This window comes from Equus przewalskii, chromosome 2, assembly GCF_037783145.1.
Source record: "Equus przewalskii isolate Varuska chromosome 2, EquPr2, whole genome shotgun sequence".
NCBI classification, from domain to species: domain Eukaryota; kingdom Metazoa; phylum Chordata; class Mammalia; order Perissodactyla; family Equidae; genus Equus; species Equus przewalskii.
This window is the reverse complement of record NC_091832.1, coordinates 112,857,991-112,879,903: the sequence shown is the minus strand read 5'-3', so window position 1 is coordinate 112,879,903 and position 21,913 is coordinate 112,857,991. Positions and strand designations below refer to the sequence as shown.

The window sequence follows — 21,913 nt, the reverse complement described above, 5'->3', positions numbered from 1 at the left end:
ATTAACTCCCAGACAACTGAAGAAACAGTGACTAAAATATCGTTGAATCAGTATAAAGAGAAAGGGAGTATTGAGTGCCTGCCAAGAGCTGGGAACTATGCTGAACCTTGACATCTGAAATAAGCCAGACATAAAAGGACAAATATTACACGATTCCACCTATATGAGGTACCTAGACAAGGCACATTCATAGAGACAGAAAGTATAATAGAGGTTACCAGGGTCTGGAGTGAGGAGGAGAATTGAAAATCATTGTTGAATGGGTGTAGTGTTTCTGTTTGGGATGAGGAAAAAGTTCAGGAGAGCCGGCTCTGATGGCTTAGTGGTTAAAGTTCAGTGTGCTCCACTTTGGTGTACCAGGTTCAGTTCCCAGGCCCGGAACCATACCACTCATCTGTCAGTAGCCATGCTGTGGTGGCAGCTCACACAGAAGAACCAGAAGAACTTACAACTATATATAGCTATGTACTGGGACTTTGGGGGTGGGGAAAGGTGGAAGTTTGGCAACAGATGTTAGCTTACGGGGAATCTTCCCCTGCAAAAAAAAAAAAAAAGTTCTGGAAATGGATAGCTGTAATGGTTGCACAGTACTGTAAATGTACTTAATGCCAATGAATCATACACTTAAAAATGGTTAAAATAGTAAATTTTATGTTATGTACACTTTACCAAAAAGCCAGAAAGAAAAAAAAACAAGAAGAGAGATGGATCAGGAATTTGAAGAAAAGAGAAGCCAAGAGGACAAGGACATCTCATGAATGTTTGAAGATTGTAGGAAAGGAGTCAAGAGAAGGAGGTGGCTGTTGATGGAGAAAGGTTTCAGAGCACAAGGCTCTGGAATAACCCTTTGGAAGTGTATAGATAGCAAATTGGAAAAACGTCCATCTGGTGGCCTCTACTTTCTCAGTGGAGTTATCTTTCTTACGGCCTGACATGAGGGGGAAGCTCGAGGAGTGTCATAAAGGTTTAGTGTTGTCACTATGCTGAGTAAAATGATATATGAGGAAAAAGTTGCCAAGCAACGTCACAGACTCAGCTGAGGCTAGAAATCATAAATTAGTCACAAAACCAATAATTTCTTCTATGAATTATATTCAGCAATATTTAGGAGTTCTGGAGCAAAAGCAGATTTTTAAAAATGGTTAGATTGATCCAACCTGGGTGACTGGAGAGGTTTTTGGAAAAGAATGAGGAGATGAGGAGAAGCTGGGTAGATTTTATTGGAAAGAGTTTCAGGAAATGAAATGAAGACTAGGAGGGGGAACTGAGGAAAATAGAAACGCATCCAGTGAGATATTTATCATAGTGTCTGATATGGGCGGACACCACTGTAAAAAGATTCCAAAACACTAAAGGTACATTTCGGAAGGTTGAATACTCAGAAGAGCTTCAAAGGAAGAAAGTTACAAATGCAGTATTTAATCGTTGATCGTAAATGCCTGATACCATCTTTCTCTCTTCCCCTCACTCCCTTCTTCCTTCCCATCTCTCCTCCTGCCTCTCCTCGCTATCTTTCCCTTTACTTTTACTTTGTCACATCATCTTCCCTCTCTCACCTTCTTTTTCCAAGAAGCATTTAATGCCTACTTTAATCATGTTGAAGGACCTTTTTTTTTTTTTCACCTGGTACACTTTAAATTTCAAGTAACTGACCGTATTTCATTTTCTAGGTTCTGGCTGATAGATTGTCGACAAATCCAGGAATCCGTTACCTTTGCATCCCAAGTATACAGAGAAATCATCTGTGTCCCGTATATGGCCAAATTTGTAGTGTTTGCCAAATCGCATGACCCCATTGAAGCCAGGTTGCGATGTTTCTGCATGACTGATGATAAAGTGGATAAGACCCTTGAGCAGCAGGAAAACTTTGCAGAGGTGGCCAGAAGCAGGGATGTGGAGGTGCTGTATTTAAAAGCAATTATGTTGATATGTTGTTTATACCTTTATTAATAGACCATATTTAAAATAATGTTTAATAAGTAGAGTCATAGATAAAAAAAGACCAGTTCACATTTTGATCATTTAGGTCAAAGTCCAAAATTAGCTATTTTTAGCCAGTTTGGACCTATCCTATAGGGGTTGACTCAGTGTATGTGAAGAGGAAAAGGACTCTCTTAAAGATTATTTTGGGAAAAATCATGAGTTATTGATAAAGTATGTAAGTGACTATAACAGTTTAGATTTTTTTTATCTTTCCTTGTTGTTATTATTTTTAATAGTAAAGAAAACAATCTGGGAAGTATATTTTTTTGTGTGAATGTGAAAGTACAATATCCAGGGCTTTTCTACATTACTTTGTCTTATTTCAGAATTTTCCATCAATGTAGACCTTTGGATATTGAAGTCGAGTAACCTGGCTCATTGTGATGTCAAAAATTACCTAATCAGAGATTTAAATTTAGGATTTAAAGATATATTCGTTTTGGGGGATAACATGCTACAGTGTTGAAATGAGAACTTTAACATTAAATAGCATCGTGCATTTGAAGATTCCCCTTACTCATAAGAAGAGGGAGTTCTCGTATGCACTTTGTCACAAACAAAATGTCAGTCAGCAGAGATTGTTGTTTGTATATTTAAAGAATTTTAGTGTTCCAAGTAGTACCAACACTTGTTTGTGAAAATAACAAGTAATAATTGCAGCTACTATACTCTGTGTTATTTTTCTCTGTTTTCATCAGGTATTAGAAGGAAAACCCATCTATGTTGACTGTTTTGGCAACCTGGTGCCATTAACCAAGAGTGGCCAACATCATATATTCAGTTTTTTTGCCTTCAAAGAAAACAGACTTCCTCTCTTTGTCAAGGTAATATATACATGGAATTTTATAATGTATTTTATTCAAGATCAAGTAAAGATTTTGCTTCCTTTAGCAGGAGAGAATATTTACTTTTCAGTCATTTCCCGTGATTTTTTAAACTATATCTGTAAAATTTTGAAGTCCTGGAAAACCAATCATTTTTATTTTTGAAGTTCAAAGTCAACCTTAGTTTTTAGTTATAGACTGCGTTTAAGACCAAGAATGAGGACAAAAAGCCAATTCATTAATTAGAAAAATTGGCAATTCTTTTCCAAATTCCAAAAGTCTCTCTTTTTTTTTTTTTTACTGTTATATCTTTTAAATATTTATGCTTAAATTTTAAAAATGAATTTCACAAATGTGGAGACCAAAAGAGTTCTAAGTGACAACTTTTTGTAATAAAAGCTCTCAAAAAGAACCAGGATCTCATTTAATCTAATAAGAGATTATCATAGATAGAGCTATAGACTGGATATACTTTCATAAATTCATTCAGTAAAAATTTATAGAGACACTTTAATGCACCAATAATTTGTTGTCTCTGTTTAGGAATATTAATGCAAATTACAAATTTGGCAGTGATATATACATGTTTCATTCTAGATTCCAATAAAAAGGCAGTAGTAATTCTGTTCTCTGTTTCTCCAGCCACTCATTTTTTCCGTTTCTCCCAGTGTCGTTTCTCTCGTCTAGAGGTCCTAATGCTCACTTCTCACAAGATCCTCACAAGGTAGCAGCTGGTCTCCATCGGCATTTTACTAGTCCTGCTTCAGAATACTCATTCCCGAACAGTCCATCAGCAATGACGCCTTTTATTTTTAACCCCTCGTGATCTCTCTGTATGTGTCTGTAAATTTCTTTGAAGTTTTTTTAAGTCTATTAAGTTTTCCCAAGATCTCCACTGAGCCTTTCATTGAGCCATTTCTGGAAAGTTCGATTGTTTTGCCTTATTAAAGATAGGTTCTGTCAGATCACCACATTGAGCAGTAACTGCTGAGGGATAGTGGATCCATTTAACACAAACAGCTGTATAATTAAGCTAATATCTGATATTGTTGATGTACGAAAGTCATTCTATAAACAAACCAATACAAAAATGGGCAAAGGACTCAAATAGACATTTCTCCAAAGAAGGTATACAAATGGCCAGTAAGCACATGAAAACATGCTCAACAGCTTAGGGACATTCAAATTCAAACCACAATGAGATACCATTCCATACCCGTTAGGATGGCTATTACCAAAAAACAAAAAAACCCAAAAAAACAACAGAAAATAACAAATGTTGGTGAGGATGTGGAGAAATTGGCACCCTGATGCATTACTGGTGGGAATGTAAAATGCTGCAGCCACTGTGGAAAATATTATGGTGATTCCTCAAAAAAGTTAAACATAGAATTAGCATATGATCTACCAATTCCACTTCTGGGTATATATGCCCCAAAGAATTGAATGCAGGGACTCCCCAAAAAACAGTCACTTGCACACCGATGTTCATAAAAGAATTATTCACAATATCCAAAAAGTGGAAACATCCCAAATATCCATCAACAGATGAATGGATAAACAAAATGTAGTAAACACATACAATGGAATATTATTCAGCCTTAAACAGGAATGAAATTGTGATACATGCTACAACATGGATGAACCGTGAAGATGTATGCTAAGTGAAATTAGCCAGACACAAAACGACAAATGATATTGTGTGTTTCCACTTGTATGAGGGAGCTAGAGTGGTCAAATGCATAGTCAGAATATAGAATGGTGGTTGCCAGGAACTGGGGGAAGGGAGGAATGGGAAGTTATTTTTTAGTGGAAACAGGGTTTCAGTTTGTGAAGATGAAAAAGTTCTGAAGACGGATGGTGGTGATGGTTGTACAACACTGTGAATGCACTCAATGCTACTAAACTGTGCATGTAAAAATGATTGAAATGATAAGTTTTATGTTAGCATATTTTAACACAAGAAAAAAAAGGAATGCAATTCTGATATATGTTGCAACATAAATGAGCCTTGAAAATAAGTGAATAACTCAGACACAAAAGGACAAGTATTGTATAACTCTATCTATACGAAGCACCTAGCAGAGACAAATTTTTAGAGACAGAAAGTAGGATAGGGGTTACCAGGGGCTGGGGGAGTGGAGAATGGGCAGTTACTGTTTGATGGGAACAGAGTTTCTGTTTGGGATAATGAAACATTCTGCATAGTAGTGATGATTGCACAACTCAGTGAGTATGCTTAAAATGCCACTGAATTGAATTGTACACTTAAAAATGGTAAGTATAGCAGTGAAAAGGGTAAGTTTTGTGTTATGTATATTTTACTACAATGGTTTTTTTAGCTGAATGATTTTTTTAAGTCATTCAAGATAATAGGAAAAGGAAAAAGGAACTCTTCTAAATCCTTACTTTACATTATCAATTGAATTTTATTTTTCCCTGATTCTTTTGAGTATCATCTAATTAAAAAAAAAGAGTATTCATCAGATAGGAGTGAAGCCTGTGTTCCTTTCTTGTTCAAGGTACGTGACACGACTCAGGAACCTTGCGGACGACTATCATTTATGAAAGAGCCAAAATCCACAAGAGGCCTGGTGCATCAGGCTATCTGCAACTTAAACATCACCCTGCCGGTTTATACAAAGGTATTGTAAAATCTGCTGGGGTGCAGTTTAGGCACTGTGAGATTTGATTTTCAAAGCCTTGAAAAGAAATAAAAGCAAAGACACTGAATGCAAGCATGAAAAAAATCAAACAAATTTGATTCCCTGCCAAATTTATGATTTTCCATTTAAGTAGGGAAAAAGTTGCTCTACCTTATTTTGCATTAAATTCACTTTGATGGAAAAATTTCTATAAATACATATTGGGTATGGGAGAGAGAAAATTTGAATTTAAAGTTTAACTTTTTGGACTAATTTTTAAAAATAAAATAATTGGCTTTGTCTTCGTTATTGTTTTTACTTACCCTCCTGGGACCATGCTAGTGCATTTGGCCCTCCCAAATATTATGAGCCATTAGCTTTTGTTTACGACCAATTCACAGGCGAGTTATATATTATTAAATTCTGAGCAACCTCATGATATTTTATCTTATTGATAAAATAAGTACCTGTTCATCTTATAACCTGTAATATTTAGGAGCATCAGGTGAATTTTTCAGATATTTTAACATGATGAGTATAAATAAGGAGTAGATTTTAAACATTGTTGAAAAAGATAAATTCATTAATTTCTGAGCCACAGTCTACCTACGGATATTACTTCCTTTTCAAACCTCTCCCCATTACAAAACTCCTTGATTACCCTGATCAAATCGAAGAATTTAATGTTGGGATAACTTCTTTCTTATTATTTACAAAAATTTTTAACTGGCACCCCCTTTTTAATAGAAAGCTCCCACATGGCAGCCTATAGGAGTTTGCAGCAAGTTGTTGGGGTGTGTATTAGAGGTTGGGGAGGTTGGGGTGAGTGGTGTAGGTGAGACCTGGGGAAGTAGAAATATATTTCAAATCCTAAATCTTGATTCCACAAAGCAAAGCATTCCCTATACTTCTTTTTATGCACCACGGTATATTTTTCTTAATTAGTTATTCTTGTAAATAGAGATCAATCACAGAGAGAACAGCTTGTAGCATCAAGTTTAACATCGTGAATTCTTGTTAAATGATAAAAATGAGATGAAGCACCATCTCTCTCTGGAAATTTACATATTTTCCAAGAATTAGAATACAGCGAGAGGTCTCTTGACCCAAGTGAGCTTAAACTAACTGCTCTCCAGTGCTGCAGAAGGCATGGGGTTGGTAGGGCTGCTCACTTGTCAGTCACAGAACCGAATGCCACCTAAGGACCGGAAGAAATAGGTTCTGCTGCAGGCAGTCCACCAAGTGATAGAGAGGGATGCTTGAGCTTTGTCTCTGATTTCAGGGAGCCTTCAGTGTGCTCTAAAAGAAAGCGTTTACTTCATTATTACATTATATTTCTCAATGAAGACATATCAGACACAGTTATTAATACCCTGTGGTCCAGGACAACTTTTCATTGAGTAACCCAAAATGAAAAGAAAGCATGCCAAACTTTGTATACTTCAGATATACTTTAGAATTTAGTAGCTATTTATTATAATAGAACTCCTAAATATGGCCCAAGTATTGAAAATATTTCACCATATCCTTATTTGTGGCTTTTAACATTTTCAGCCAATATCTGTAATGACTGGGATGTTATCATCTCCATTTCTGTAATGTATGCCATTAAAGTTTGAGTGTCAAACTTTGAGGCTGCTGGTGACCTAGCATCTGAAATTAGAATATTTATAATTTTACTTCCTTGGTGTAATAAATTAGTATATTTGTAATTTTGTCTCTTTTGTCTCTTGAACCTACAGACTTTTACATTTGTCAAGCCTTTTTAATTTTTGTGTCTGTCTTCTGTAAACTATTAGTAAGAAGAAATAAGGGTGCCCTGACTGTTTGCTTGCCTGTCGATGTTTGGGGGCAGGGTATTGAATCTTTTCTTTTCTTCTAAATGCTCTCTGCTCTTCCTGCTCTCTTTTTTCCCGTCTTGCATGGCATCTTGGGGCTGCAGGAATCAGAGTCAGATCAAGAACAGGAGGAAGAGGTAATTGTTTGACATTGTCGTGGCTATAACTAACAAAAGCCCGTGGTTTACCTGTGTTCTCAGAAGGGTTGTACAGTTGTTCTTAGTAACTAAAGCATCACAATTTTACGTAAGTTCTCTGAGCCCCTGTTTTCTCATCTTGTGGACTGACCTCAGAGAACAGTAAAGTTTCCCTGTAAATTGTTATCCTGTCTCTGTGCAATAGCATATATTTCTCTACCAACTACTGAAGATCAAACTATTATCTCAGTGGTTCGCAAAGGTTGGTCTGGAGATGCCCGGAGGTCAAAACTCTTTTTTTAAATAGAACTTAGACATTATTTGCCTTTTAACTCCCGTATCCTCGCAAGCTACAGAGTTTTCCAGAGGCTACATTGTGTGTGATATCATCACTATGACACTCTGGAATGTGTGCTTGTGTATTTGGGTTCTATCGTTTTATCAGCTTTAATTCATAATACAGGTATTTATTTATGTATATATATCAAACATTAACAAAAATTTTTCGGGCTCCTCAGTAATTTTTTTGGTCTTAAGACCAAAAAGTTTGAGAACCACTGATTCCAAAAACTTCAAGGAGCATGTAGTTCACCCGTTAGACTGTAATGACATTATAATGCGGAACTCTACTGACAATGAGCACTTCTTATAAGGTAGGCTCTTTACTAAGTGCTCCACATACCTCGTCAGCGCTGATCACTCACAATCACCCTATGAGGTGTGTGCCATCACAGATGCTACATCGTAGATGGAGAAAACAGGTCTTAGAGAGCTTACCCTGAATAAGTAGCCATTTGAATTATACCTGCTTTGAAGTTAAACTATGTGTTTGTTTCCCTTATAAGGATCTGAAAATGCCCAAACATTGTATAGAAATAGAAGAAATCATTGCAAAATTCCTTATTCTTACCTATTAATATATTGGTTTTTATTTCTAAGATAGACAAAGGCAATTGTTATTAGTTACATTTAAATGTTTGCAAATATACTGGTTTTATTTTTTTAATGTTGTTCTGTTGGATTTTAAATACAAAAACATAGAAAAGTATAATGAGCACCCTCGTCCCCACCAGCTTAAAATATAAGGCCTTATCAGTTCAGAGAGTCCCCATGAATTCACTTTTTCACTGATATCCTGGCAGTGGAGCAGGAGAAGAGGCGTGATTATAGACTCGTTATCCTGCCGTGCGTAAGCAGATACACGATACACTTCTGACAGACTGAGGTCATTCTTTCCCTCAACTGTGCAGTCACTCTTTGCCTCACGTATTCAATTTCCTTCCTGCACTTGGTGGCTGTATCACCAAAGCTTTTCAAAATGATACCTACACAACTTCTTGAAAGAGCAATACAATGACAAAACCAACTTTGCTAAGTTCAAATGAGTTTTTCCCATTAGATTTATGGTTTTTCTATTCAATATTTTCAGGAACTGTTCAGGGCAATAGATCCACTTCGTGTTCTTTCAGGATTTGGCATTCTGGCTTGTAATTAACGATAATGAAACTACCTCTGTAGAGCATATCAACCTGGCCTGCTATTTGTTCTTTCCTTCTGTTTCTCAACTAAATTGACGCTTACTGTTTAATACCCACTTCCCTCTTTTCCTGGCCTTTTCCCTAATAAATATTATTTCTGACATCAAACACACCCTGAGTCATATCTTCCCAGGAATAACACGTCGGAAAGACTTTCTACCCATAGTGTCTAGAAAGGAGATTTATTTTTTCTAAGTTGGGATAAGAATCAAGGGACTCCCAGGAAGAACTGTAGCAAATTACTCCGACCTTGCTCTAGCCGATGGGGTCTCCCAATGTGTGTAATTATGAATATGAGCTTATTGTACGCATCAGGGGCTATGACACAAGATGCTATTTGTAACCATTCAATTTATGTATGTTTTCTTTCAGATCGATATGACATCAGAAAAAAGTAAGATTTTAAATTGAGTTTGTTTGAAAGCTGGCTACAATAAAGAGAAGCATGAATTAAGATGCAAGCTAGTTGCCATTACTAACCACCATAATAATTATATTTTTATATTATCCTTATTAATGATTAATGTGTATTTAGAAAAGCAGCTTGGCCAGTTAAATGACAAATATATCTAATGTATGAGCTAATTAGCAGTAAAATGCAATGATTATTCATCTAAGCATTCACTTTCTTTTGATATCCCTGTTAACCCTGCTATTGCTGTTATGCTTGTTTAGAGACCACCCTACCGTTTTTGTGCATTTATTAGCATAACATTGTCATCTCATTTTTTTTCAAGCACTGACATGACAGTATCACTTTTTATATCAAGTGACACTGACTTCGGTAGAGCCCTCATTATTTTTGTAGGCTGCACCTGCGAAAGTGATACTGTCTTAATAGCTGTCAGCCAACGCTAACTCTCCCCCACCCCCAACCCCCCCATCCCCCATCCCCCACCCTTACTGTGGTGAAGTGTAACTGACTTGTTTAGGGCTGAGGTCTAACGGACTTTTGTGAAAACCTTCTGAAAAAAATAAGAACCAAGAATGCAAAAATTAAAGCCTTCTGGATGAAATTGCTAATCACAACAGCGTGTCATTACAGGGCTAATTTTAAATAATATGCAAATCCCAAGCATAAGCTACTGAAGAGAGAACTGGTTTGTACAGACCTTAAGAGAGCTATTTTAGAACTCATTTCAGGTCTGTAACATTCAATTAACATTTTAGTGTGTTGGCCTGTTTCTGGTGACTCTCTGGCTTCCTGTGTAGAAGTAGTTGAATTTTTCGCCTATCTTTCTGGCTTTTATGCCCCAAATGCTTTAGGAAAAAAATTCAAATTTTTCATATTTATTCATTTTAAGATTTATTTTGAATCACTGTATTTCAGGGTGCTATTCCCCAAAGGAGAAAACTTAGAACCATGTTTAATATGGTCATCTGGCCCATCAATGACCTGAGGGCTTTTTTTCCCTTTATTTTGAAGTCCTAGCACAATTTAATTTACTACTAAGTTACTGGAATGCTTTTACTGGAGAGTGTCCTTACTCTCATGCTAAATCAGTATTCAGGACTAGAATCCTTGAAATTCTGGACGTCTGCATTGGTTTATATTTGAGCAAATATTTATTGATATAAATTATTTAAATATATCTTTATATATGCATATTCACAGAGTATGTCTCTTCAACAAATACTGATTCTCTCAAGAGAAGGCACTTTTGTTTATTTAAAATACTGAAGTTATCATTGCCTTCATTAATTCCTTTTTCTTTTTTAAGAGATTTTATTTTATTATCCCACTTTCTCCTTCGGGACTCCTGTGTTTATTTACATGGCCCTTTCTTTTCTTCCTTGGATAGGAGCTAGTAGAAATCAAAATTTAATATATCCACCTGGCTCAATCATTTAAAACAAAAAGAAAAAAGTTACTATGTTCCTGTAGTGCCATGGATTCTCCTGAATGACTCCTGGGTGCTGTGAATATTTTAAAAACTTCAAATATAGACTCGTGTTTGGTTTTCTTTTGGTTTAAAGACAATCATTAAAGAATCTTCATCGAGGTATAAAATAATCTCTAAAGAAGGGCTGGCTCTGTTGAAGGGACTCTCCTACAGTCTTTTCACGAGTAAATCCTGAAAGCATTTGACTGAGTTTTCCTTTTCGCTTTTCATGGGCGCAGGCCCCCGCTACCTAGGCCCGGGCTGTACTGCATTCAGCATCTTATATAGGGAAATAAATACGCTTCACCACAGTAAGGTTTTACATACTCGTTCTAATTTATTCCCATCCCCCTGCCCGTGCTTTTCAGCAAGGCCACCTCTCCCACCGGTTTTACTCCACCTTTGCTTTGCATGGAAATAACTTGGCTTACATAAACTGTGCGTGTGTCCCGTGTGACTGTCTCTGATTTGGGTTGCCATGCATCAGATTTTAACTTTGGACTCACGTAGTTTCATCACAGTTGTTGTTTTTGTTGTTTTCCTTTCCTTTCCTTTATTTCCCTCCTTGGTCTGTCCATTATGTGTCTAAACAAGGAGGTTGCTCCAAGGAAAGGGCATGCCTCTCAGCACAAGACCGTTTGTTTCATTGTTAGGTGTGAGTTTCCCTTAGATGAAATGCCGGTTTGCAGCTGATTCAGATATATTTTTTATATTGTCATTGTATATATTGGCAGAACTGAGCGTACCGAAATCCAGATTTTTCTATGATTAAAAACATATACATACATCATTAGAAGGTGTTCTGAATTTGCTCCTACTGGCTTTCTCCTAGCGGAAATCAACTTTCTGCAATTTCTAATGCTTTTTTCCTTTTCTTTCCCCATGTTTATTTTTTTCAACATTGATCTGTAACATCTGAACAATCTTGAGATACCTCTGTGTAATTTCACTGCGTTCGTTCTGTTTTGATTTGTGATGGTTTTGTGTGTGTGTGTGTCTTGGTTATTTTTTATAGCTTTGTTGTATGTGTGGATGTGCTACAAGTGAGAAAATTAAGCAAGTTATTTCCTGCTCATTTTTTCTTTTCAGTTTTTCTTTCCGTTAGCCTTGCTTTGCTTTTGTATCCTGAGACCTTGTGGATCTGCCATTCCCAGCCCATTTTGTTGTCCCTCCCACCACGACAGGAAAAGACACTGTGTCGTTTCAGTCCTGATTACATTTGCCAATATCTTTTTTGATTTCCATTTTACTTTCAATGTTTTTCATTCACATCAAAGATGATGAGACAGAATCTACAGAAACATCTGTCCTGAAAAGTCACCTGGTTAATGAAGTTCCTGTCCTAGCCAGTCCGGACTTGCTCTCTGAAGTTTCCGAGATGAAACAAGATTTGATCAAAATGACCGCCATCTTGACTACAGATGTATCTGAAAGGGCGGGTTCTATCAAAGTGAAGGAGCTGGTGAAGGCTGCCGAGGAAGAGCCAGGAGAGCCCTTTGAAATCGTTGAGAGAGTTAAAGAGGACTTAGAGAAAGTGAATGAAATCCTGAGGAGTGGAACCTGCACAAGAGATGAAGCCAGTGCGCCGAGGGCTCGGTCGGAGAGAGAATTAGTGGAAGAGGAATGGGTTATCATTAGCGATGAGGAAATAGAGGAGGCCAGGCAGAAAGCACCTTTAGAAATCACCGAATATCCATGTGTAGAAGTTAGAATAGATAAAGAGACCAAAGAGGAAGTAGAGAAAGACTCAACTGGGCTAGTGAACTACCTGACTGAGGATCTCAATTCCTATGTGTCTCCTCATGGAGAGCAACTGCAGCCAGCTCAGGAGATGGCAGGGGAGACATCGCAGGCTCCAGCTGTTGGCAGGAGCTCTGAAAACGAAGGGAAAGATGCCCACCCAGATGAGACACAGATTCCCCAGAAACAGCAGAAACCAAGCTTGGGAATAAAGAAGCCAGTGAGAAGGAAATTAAAAGAAAAACAGAAACAAAAGGAGGAAAGTTTACAAGCTAGTACAGAAAAAACCGAACTTAAAAAAGGTAGTTCAGAAGAGTCATTAGATGAAGACCTGGGTCTGGCCCCTGAGCCTGTTCCCGCTGTAAAGGCCACTTCACCTTTGATAGAAGAAACTCCCATTGGTTCCATAAAGGACAAAGTAAAGGCCCTTCAGAAACGAGTGGAAGATGAACAGAAGGGTCGAAGCAAGTTGCCCATCAGAGTCAAAGGCAAGGAGGATGTGCCAAAAAAGATAGTGCACAGGACACATCCGGCTGTGTCACCCTCTCTGAAGGCAGAAAAGCACACACCAGCGTCACCCGCCTCGAAAACCGAAAGACACTCTTCTCTCTCCTCCTCTGCAAAAACTGAAAGGCATCCTCCGGTATCACCATCCAGTAAAACAGAGAAACACTCCCCTGTGTCACCGTCTGCAAAAACTGAAAGGCACTCACCTGTGTCATCGTCAAGTAAAACTGAGAAACACTCACCTGTATCACCCTCGACAAAAACTGAAAGACACTCCCCTGTGTCATCTTCCACAAAAACAGAAAGACACCCACCTGTTTCGCCTTCAGGTAAAACAGACAAGCGCCCACCCATATCGCCCTCTGGGAGACCGGAGAAACACTCGCCAGTATCACCTGGGAGAACGGAGAAACGCTCGCCTGTATCGCCGGCTGGAAGAATAGAAAGGCATCCACCTGTGTCAGCCTTGGGGAAGACCGAGAAGCACTTGCCTGTGTCGCCTTCTGGGAAAACAGAAAAGCAACCACCTGTCTCCCCCACCTCAAAAACAGAAAGAATCGAGGAGACCATGTCTGTGCGGGAGTTGATGAAAGCTTTCCAGTCAGGTCAGGACCCATCTAAACATAAGGCTGGACTCTTTGAGCACAAATCAGCAAAGCAAAAGCAGCCACAGGAAAAAGGCAAGGTTCGGGTAGAAAAAGAAAAGGGGCAGATGTTAACCCAGAGAGAAACACAGAGAACAGAGAGTCAGACCATCAAACGAGGCCAGAAAATCCTGGTAACAGGAGCTTCAGAATCCAAAAGAGGGGTCCGTGCTTCCTCCTTAGGGTTTAAGAAAGAAGAGACAGTTGGAGAAAAGGAGAAAGGTGTCAGCCACAAAACGCCGGAACCTGTTCGGTCAGCACCGGAAGAAGAAAGCCATAAAGAGAACGAAGTCCCCAAAGAAAAGCCGGCTGAGGAACAGGGAGACATGGATCTCCAGATCAGCCCAGACAGGAAAGCCTCCACTGACTTCTCTGATGTCATTAAGCAAGAACTGGAAGACAATGAGAAATACCAACAATTCCGCCTGAGTGAAGAGCCGGAAAAGGCGCAACTTCACCTAGACCAGGTCCTCACGAGTCCTTTCAACACGACGTTTCCACTAGATTACGTGAAAGATGAGTTTCTTCCAGCTCTCTCTTTACCGAGCGGTGCTTTAGACGGCAGTTCTGAGAGCCCAAAGCACGAGGGGGTGGCAGGCTCTCCATGCGGCAGCCTGATGGAAGGGACCCCTCAGATTAGTTCGGAGGAAAGCTATAAGCATGAGGGCCTAGCAGAGACCCCTGAGACAAGCCCAGAAAGCCTTTCTTTCTCACCAAAGAAAAGTGAAGAGCCAGTTAGGGAAGAAAATGAAACTACCAAGTTAGAAACACCAAGAGAAATTCATTTAGAAAAAGAACATCCCTCAACCAAAGACGTGCCTGATGGTTCTGAAGAGCCAGGTGCTGCCGTCACTGAGGGTACAGAGCCCTCAGCTGAGTGCCTGCTGAAGGAGGCCACCCTAGACCCTTCCAAAGACACATCCTCCAAACAGGAAGGTGATTACCTTGACAGTAATAGTGTATCATTAGCAAAAGAAACACCCAAAGGACTGGCTGAGGAAGCCTCCTGTGATGAGGGTCAGCCTACATACGTTAGTTCAGCCCTCAAGGCCCAAACTGATACTGAAGCTCAGGGATCCACAACCACCAAGCCCTCAGATGAGACAAAGGCCTCGCCGCTGCCTGATGTTTCTGTAAAGACAGGCACAGGGACTGAACCAAAGCCCCAGGGAGTTGTTAGAAGTCCCCAAGGATTAGAACTTGCACTCCCTAGCCGCGATAGTGAGGTCTTCAGCCCTGGCGCTGATGAATCGTTTGCAGTAAGCCACAAAGACTCCCTGGAAGCCAGCCCTGTGCTGGAGGATAACTCCTCACACAAAACCCCTGACTCTCTGGAGCCGAGTCCTCTGAAAGAGTCCCCTTGCCGTGACTCTCTCGAAAGCAGCCCTGTGGAACCAAAGATGAAGGCTGGAATTCTCTCAAGTCACTTTCCTCTTCCTGCAGCCGTAGCCAAAACGGAACTCTTTACAGAAGTGGCCTCTATGCGGTCCCGGCTGCTCCGAGATCCGGATGGCAGTGCTGAGGATGACAGTCTTGAGCAGACGTCGCTCATGGAGAGCTCAGGGAAGAGCCCCCTTTCTCCTGACACCCCGAGCTCTGAAGAAATTAGCTATGAGGTCACGCCCAAAGCCACAGATGCAAGCACACCAAAACCAGCTGTGATTCATGAATGTGCAGAGGAGGATGACCTGGAAAATGGGGAGAAAAAGAGGTTCACACCTGAAGAGGAAATGTTCAAAATGGTAACCAAAATCAAAACGTTTGATGAACTTGAACAAGAAGCAAAGCAGAAAAGGGACTACAGAAAAGAGCCCAAGCAAGAAGAATCATCTTCCTCCTCTGAGCCGGATGCTGACTCTTCAGCAGATGTGGATGAACCGAAACACATGGAGAGTGCGGAGGAGGAAAGCGAGGTCCCTGTGGTGGTAACATCAGAGAGCAGAAAGGCTTCTTCCTCCTCAGAAAGTGAACCTGAGTTGACACAGCTGAAGAAAGGTGCTGACTCAGGCCTCTTACCAGAGCCAGTTATTCGAGTGCAACCTCCTTCCCCACTTCCATCCAGCATAGACTCCAATTCTAGTCCTGAAGAAGTACAGTTCCAACCTATTGTTTCCAAACAGTACACTTTCAAGATGAATGAAGATACTCAGGAAGAATCAGGTAAATCAGAAGAAGAAAAAGATTGTGAATCCCATTTACCTGAAGACAGTCAGACTGTTTCTACTGAGGGCCCAGATATGTCTTATGATGATCTAAAGAGAGATGATGATCAACCAAAAATCTATGATGACCATGGCTGTGAGGCTGGGAGTCCTAGCAGCCCAGCCACTCCTATCTCTTCAGGTCTCCACAGTTCCCCTGCTCATGATATCAGCGAGCAGCTAGTTATCCATAAGGAAGCATTACCTCTCCAAGACGCTGAGGAAAAAGACACAGAAGGAGAGCTTGATGTTTCTGGATTGGAATCTCCACAAGTAGAAGGCCCCAGTGAAAGCTCTTCTTCTCCATCCTCTTTGCCTCGTTGTCTAGCATCTGAAAGAAAAGAATTAGATGAAGACTTAGTTTCTCCCTCTTCTCCTACAAAAGTTGAGGCCACAAAAACTGACCAAGCTTTTGAGAGCTTACCAAAGGACTTTTCCACTGAAGACTCATCAATTACCCCCCAAACAGATAGATTGTCTGTGGATGTACCAGTGTCTGACCCAGCTGAGACTGATGAAATCTCTGATCCTCAAACCATAAGCCCTTATGAAAATGTTCCTTCCCAATCTTTTTTCTCTAGCGAGGAAAGCAAAACCCAAACAGATGCAAGTCACACAAGTTTTCACTCTTCTGAAGTGTGTTCTGTTACAGTCACGTCCTCTGTTGCAGAGGTAGCAGTGGAAAGCTCCTCTAGTAGAACTGTTTCAAGCAAAGAATCTAACTTTGAAGACCAAAACATGGAACTAGAATCCAAACAAGAAAGTACCTTGTGGGAAATGCAGTCAGATGGAGCTCCCTCATCTGTAGAGTCTACTATACCAAATACTTCAGCAGTTGTTGGTGAAAAAATAAGCAAGGTCATCATCACAAAAACTGATGTGGATTCTGATTCCTGGAGTGAAATCCGTGAGGATGATGAAGCCTTTGAGGCCCGAGTGAAAGAGGAAGAGCAAAAGATATTTGGGTTGATGGTAGACAGACAGTCACAGGGTACCACCCCTGACACCACTCCTGCTAGGACCCCAACTGAAGAGGGGACTCCAACCAGTGAGCAAAATCCATTCCTCTTTCAGGAGGGAAAATTGTTTGAGATGACCCGAAGTGGTGCTATTGATATGACCAAAAGGTCGTATGCTGATGAAAGTTTTCATTTTTTCCAAATTGGGCAAGAATCCAGCGAAGAAACTCTCTCTGAAGACATGAAAGGAGTGAGTACTGGGGCTGAGCCTCCACAGCTTGAGACATCAGCTGAGTCACTAGCACTTTCACAATCAAAAGAACCAGTGGATGATGAGGCAGACTTACTTCCTGACGACCTGAGTGAGGAAGTAGAAGAAATACCTTCTTCAGATGCTCAACTTAACTCCCAAATGGAAATTTCAGCCTCTGCTGAAACATCAACAGAAGATGCTACTTCTGCAGAGCCTGAGGACCTCCCCACCACACAAGTGAGTGACACACCTCCTAAGTCCAGTGTGAAGCAGACATCTTGCCCTGATTCCCCTGAGCCCGCTGTGCAAGTTCACTTAGATTTTTCCACAGTCACTAGGTCTGTGTATTCAGATCGGGAAGATGATTCTCCTGATTCTTCCCCAGAGGAACAGAAATCAGTAATTGAAATCCCTACTGCACCCATGGAGAGTGTGCCTTCTACTGAAAGCAAATCCAAAATTCCTATAAGGACTATCCCCACTTCAACCCCAGCACCTCCATCTGCGGAGGATGAGAATTCCCTTTCTGAAGATGTTCCACCCAGCCTGGATGAGGAAAGTAAAGAGGATGAAACAAAACCAAAGTCTAAAATCCCCGTGAAAGCACCCGTCCAAAGAGTAGAGCAGCAGCTTTTGGTTCTAGACTCATCTCTCCAGAAAACAGTGGCTCCTCAGGGTCAGGACGTGACAAGCAGAGCACGAGATGATAGAAGCAAATCTGAATCTGATGCCGATCCTTTGGACTCCAAGGCCAAAAGTCCAGTAAAAACTAGAAGTTACACTGAGACAGAAACAGAGAGCGGAGAGAAGGCAGAGGAGCTTGAGTTAGAATCCGAAGAAGGGGCCACAAGAACAAAGATATTTGCGTCCCGATTGCCATTTAAGAGCAAAAGCACCACATCTTCCTGCAGGGAGGACACGAGCCCCACAAAAGACAGTAAGGAGCACTTCCTTGACCTTTATAGGAACTCCATCGAGTTCTTTGAGGAGATTAGCGATGAGGCTTCCAAGCTAGTGGATAGACTTACACAGTCAGAAAGGGAGCAGGAACTAGTTTCAGATGATGAGAGTAGTAGTGCCCTGGAAGTTTCAGTCATTGAAAATCTGCCGCCTGTTGAGACCGAGCACTCAATTCCTGAGGACATCTTTGACACAAGGCCCATTTGGGATGAGTCCATTGAGACTCTGATTGAACGCATCCCTGATGAAAATGGCCATGACCATGCTGAAGGTATTTGCCAGCCACTGGGATTCCCTGTGCTACGCATGTCATAAATTTGATAGAGTTTTTTTGTATGTCTGTTTTATTTGGTGATTTGTGTCTCATTTTCTTTAAGCTTTCTGTAGTGATTACTGTGTTTGTGTAAGCCCTTTGTGTTTTGTGCTTTCTCTGTATACTCTTGTCTATGAAAACAATCTCAAGATTGAGTAATGAGAATGCTTATGGAAAACATAAACACGATAAACAGGCAATGGTGAAGTTGCCTTTCTCCAGCCACTGCACGTCAGGCCATGCAAGCTTTGAGTTTTGTTGTTCTGAAGTCCCAGGCTTAGCCTTGAATTGTGCCCTTTTGCTTTTGCACACAAATATATTGGGTTTTGCTTCATATTATGAAGATTCATTGCTTTTTATTCTTACCTTTGAGTACTTTACAGTAATTTGTACTTAACAATTTTGTAATTGCTAGGAAGCCATTTGCCCAAGAAGATTTCTCATATCATGAAATTTCAATTGTTGTGGATCTGTTTTTGATTCAGAAAGATTGGATTTCAGATAACATTGGTAAACACTTTAAGCAAACAAATATAAGGTAAAAATATGCTTTTCGTTTCAGTGGTAGATGGTTGGAGAATGTACTCCAATTAGATGCGGCAGACAACAAAAACTCAAACTTTGCATGATTTAAGTTGACTGAGGGGATGATGACTCGCTGAGTTAAAAAAAAAAAAAAAAAGCAAACCATAGATGGCTTTGAGAGGTAGCCTCTGGTCTTCCAATATCTCTACAATAAAGACTGTTAATCTTATATTTGGGTTATAAAAAATACCATGATCTAAAATGCTACCCATCAATTAATGGGGCTTAAAAATGAATGGGAAAATTGTAGTTTGTGGGACTAGTCTATGAGCCTACTTAGTAGTAAGCAGACAGAAAGTTTGCCCAAAAGACGTATATAGATACTAATACATCAGACAAATACATACACTTTTGTCCTTTCTTCCAAGGTCACCAGGACCAAGGAAAATGTTATTTCTGGCCACACTGAAAAAACCCAGTATGGTCTGATCAACCCATAATCTGGTCATCTCAGATGTGATTTCTTGCGGACATGATCTGAAAGTGATCTCTACTGCCACAGTAGAGGTCCTAATCAGTTACTCCACTTTTGCATCTCATTTGTGATGATTTTTCTGGTGTTTAATGAACAAGATGGTTGTCTTCTGTTGGGCAGTATTCTCTCAGATGATTTAAACAGGAAAGTCCTACCATTACTCGAAATCTGCAACTTATATAATTATGTCCAGTGATGAGTCTTAATTGAAGAGATATGGAAGCAGATGGTTTTCATGATTCATAATTAGATTTATTCCCCCATTCCATTCCAAAAGTCAGGCAAACTCACAATTTAATATGATTTAAAATGTAATAGCTCATTAGTGCTATCATCCAATATTTGGACAAGTGACTTCCTTTCTTTGGATGGTCGGTACTGTGGTTCCTCTCCTGTCATAGACAACCTTTGGCCATTCTGTTTTTGACCTTCTATAGATCAACAGGATGAGCAGGAACGGACTGAGGAAAGGCTGGCTTATATTGCTGATCACCTTGGCTTCAGCTGGACAGGTAAAATGAAGTGACCCTTTTTTCCAACAAAACTTGCTGGGCTTAAATGACGTAATTGCATCAGCCAAGTGTCATTAACAATGAAAAGATGCCTTTTTTTCTTTCCTTGAGGAAGACCACGTGGAATAGTGAAAAGAAAAATAAACTACAAACTAGAAAATCCAGGCTCTGCATTAACTCACTGTGTGAACCAGGGCAGGTGTTTTATTGTCTGTGGGATTTAGAATAATAGAACTTTAGATTGGGAGATTTTGAGAATATACCAACCCTCACCACCTTCCTTTGAGACCTGTGGATTTCCAAACTTTGGGGAGATTACTGTGTTTCAAAACCATCGTTAGATGTAATTGTCGTAAAATTTAATTTGAGATTTAACCAGGGCTCCTTATTTTAGATACCATATATCAGATATCTTCATCATGCTCAGTACTAAAATTTGCTTTGGATGAATGTTGAAATACATGTGAATGAGATGTTTCACTAATTTTATGAGAAATGGGAATATTTAAGTATAGAATTTATAATATATGTTAATTTATTAAGGGAAAGTGAATTCTAAAATGAATATGGTTTCTTTATAAATAATAATTTTTAGGTTTTAAAAGCTACTCTTTCAAAATCTTAGCTTTGACTTAACATATTAAGGTGAAATTGTCAGTCTGGCTTTCTGTTTTTTTTTCTTGGTCTGACTTCCTTTTATATCACTTGTGACTACTTTATTGAAAGAAATAGTATAAAGTTAATATTCTTCTCCTTTCAGTTTCTCAAAGATTTGGTGATGAATAGGTGTTCATAGGACCCTTAAATAAGATAATTGATAATGCAGAAAATGACTGGTAGCCAGAAGAACAGCTATTTTCTCACTTTTAAACATTTTAAAGTAATTTGTAGATGTTGATCAGATTTATTTAGTTGAGGGATTTGGGGGGAAGGAAGAGCATCAAAATATCCCTGGTTGACTTAATAAATTGATAACATTCAGAATTATTTATTTTGTTTTGTAAATATATTTTATGTATACAAATGTATTAAATGTGATATCTGTATACTTGTTGAAAACTCAAACCATACAACCATACAGAATGGTGTAGAATGGAAAGTAAATAAGTCTCACACCTTCCTCTGGTCTTCTAGCCCCCTACCTCAAAGGTAGCTGCTAACACGTTCTCAAGTATTCAGAAAAAAATATGCAGTGCCCACATCTATGCCTATAATTTAAAAATAAGCAAAATTTTACTTAATATTCCTCGTAAATATTCCATCAGCATAGACATGCGTATCTCATTCTTTTAAATGGCTGTTATTCTACTGTACGGAGGTACCATAATTTTATCAATGACCTTTATTGATGGATATTTAGGTTGTTTCCTGTTAATGGCAATAAATATCCTTGTGTACTGGTGTATTTTTTTGAGTATATCTATTGGGTATATTCCTCAAAGTAGAATTGCTCGGTAAAGAGTATGCATATTTTTAGTTTTGAAAGATATTGGCAAATTTGCCTTCCAAAGCGGGCATCTTATTTACATACACACATGCATACTCTTGCACACCACAATGTATAACTATCCATATAAAATGTTAATGGTAGACTTTAAAGAAAAATTTTGTGGCTTTTTACCTAGGCCAATTAATGCTTCCCAGACCTTTTATTCATGTGATGTCAAATCAAAGAAAGGAGTTTATCCAACCACCAGACTATATCCACAACCAATATTTATCCAAGTACCTGGAAACAGGATTTATAGTACTTAAACCGTCACCTAATGATGATTAAAAGTGAGAAATGGTCTGTTTTTCCTGTTTTCAGTCATTTATTTTCCATTATCTTGGTTAAGAGTATGAGCCAGAGTTAATAGTCTCTCCTGCATTTTTGAATTAAATGGGCCTAATTATTCATATTTTATCATCATTAC

The 21,913-nt window shown here is 39.3% G+C and overlaps 1 protein-coding gene across 50 annotated transcripts in view; it reads left to right on the top strand.

Moving 5' to 3' along the window:
• ANK2 (ankyrin 2) overlaps nucleotides 1-21,913 on the top strand; it is a 619,163-nt gene that overhangs the window by 579,606 nt on the left and 17,644 nt on the right. For 28 of the 50 annotated variants that reach the window (XM_070609350.1, XM_070609357.1, XM_070609345.1 and 25 more), the window contains 6 exons: nucleotides 1,671-1,899; nucleotides 2,682-2,807; nucleotides 5,330-5,452; nucleotides 7,395-7,427; nucleotides 9,338-9,359; nucleotides 19,923-19,997. In XM_070609350.1, the coding sequence (XP_070465451.1) occupies nucleotides 1,671-1,899; nucleotides 2,682-2,807; nucleotides 5,330-5,452; nucleotides 7,395-7,427; nucleotides 9,338-9,359; nucleotides 19,923-19,997 (608 nt within the window). Of the gene's footprint in view, nucleotides 1-1,670; nucleotides 1,900-2,681; nucleotides 2,808-5,329; nucleotides 5,453-7,394; nucleotides 7,428-9,337; nucleotides 9,360-12,125; nucleotides 18,384-19,922; nucleotides 19,998-21,913 lie in introns of all 50 variants that reach the window. The other 22 variants (XM_070609318.1, XM_070609330.1, XM_070609316.1 and 19 more) reach the window with 2 other exon arrangements.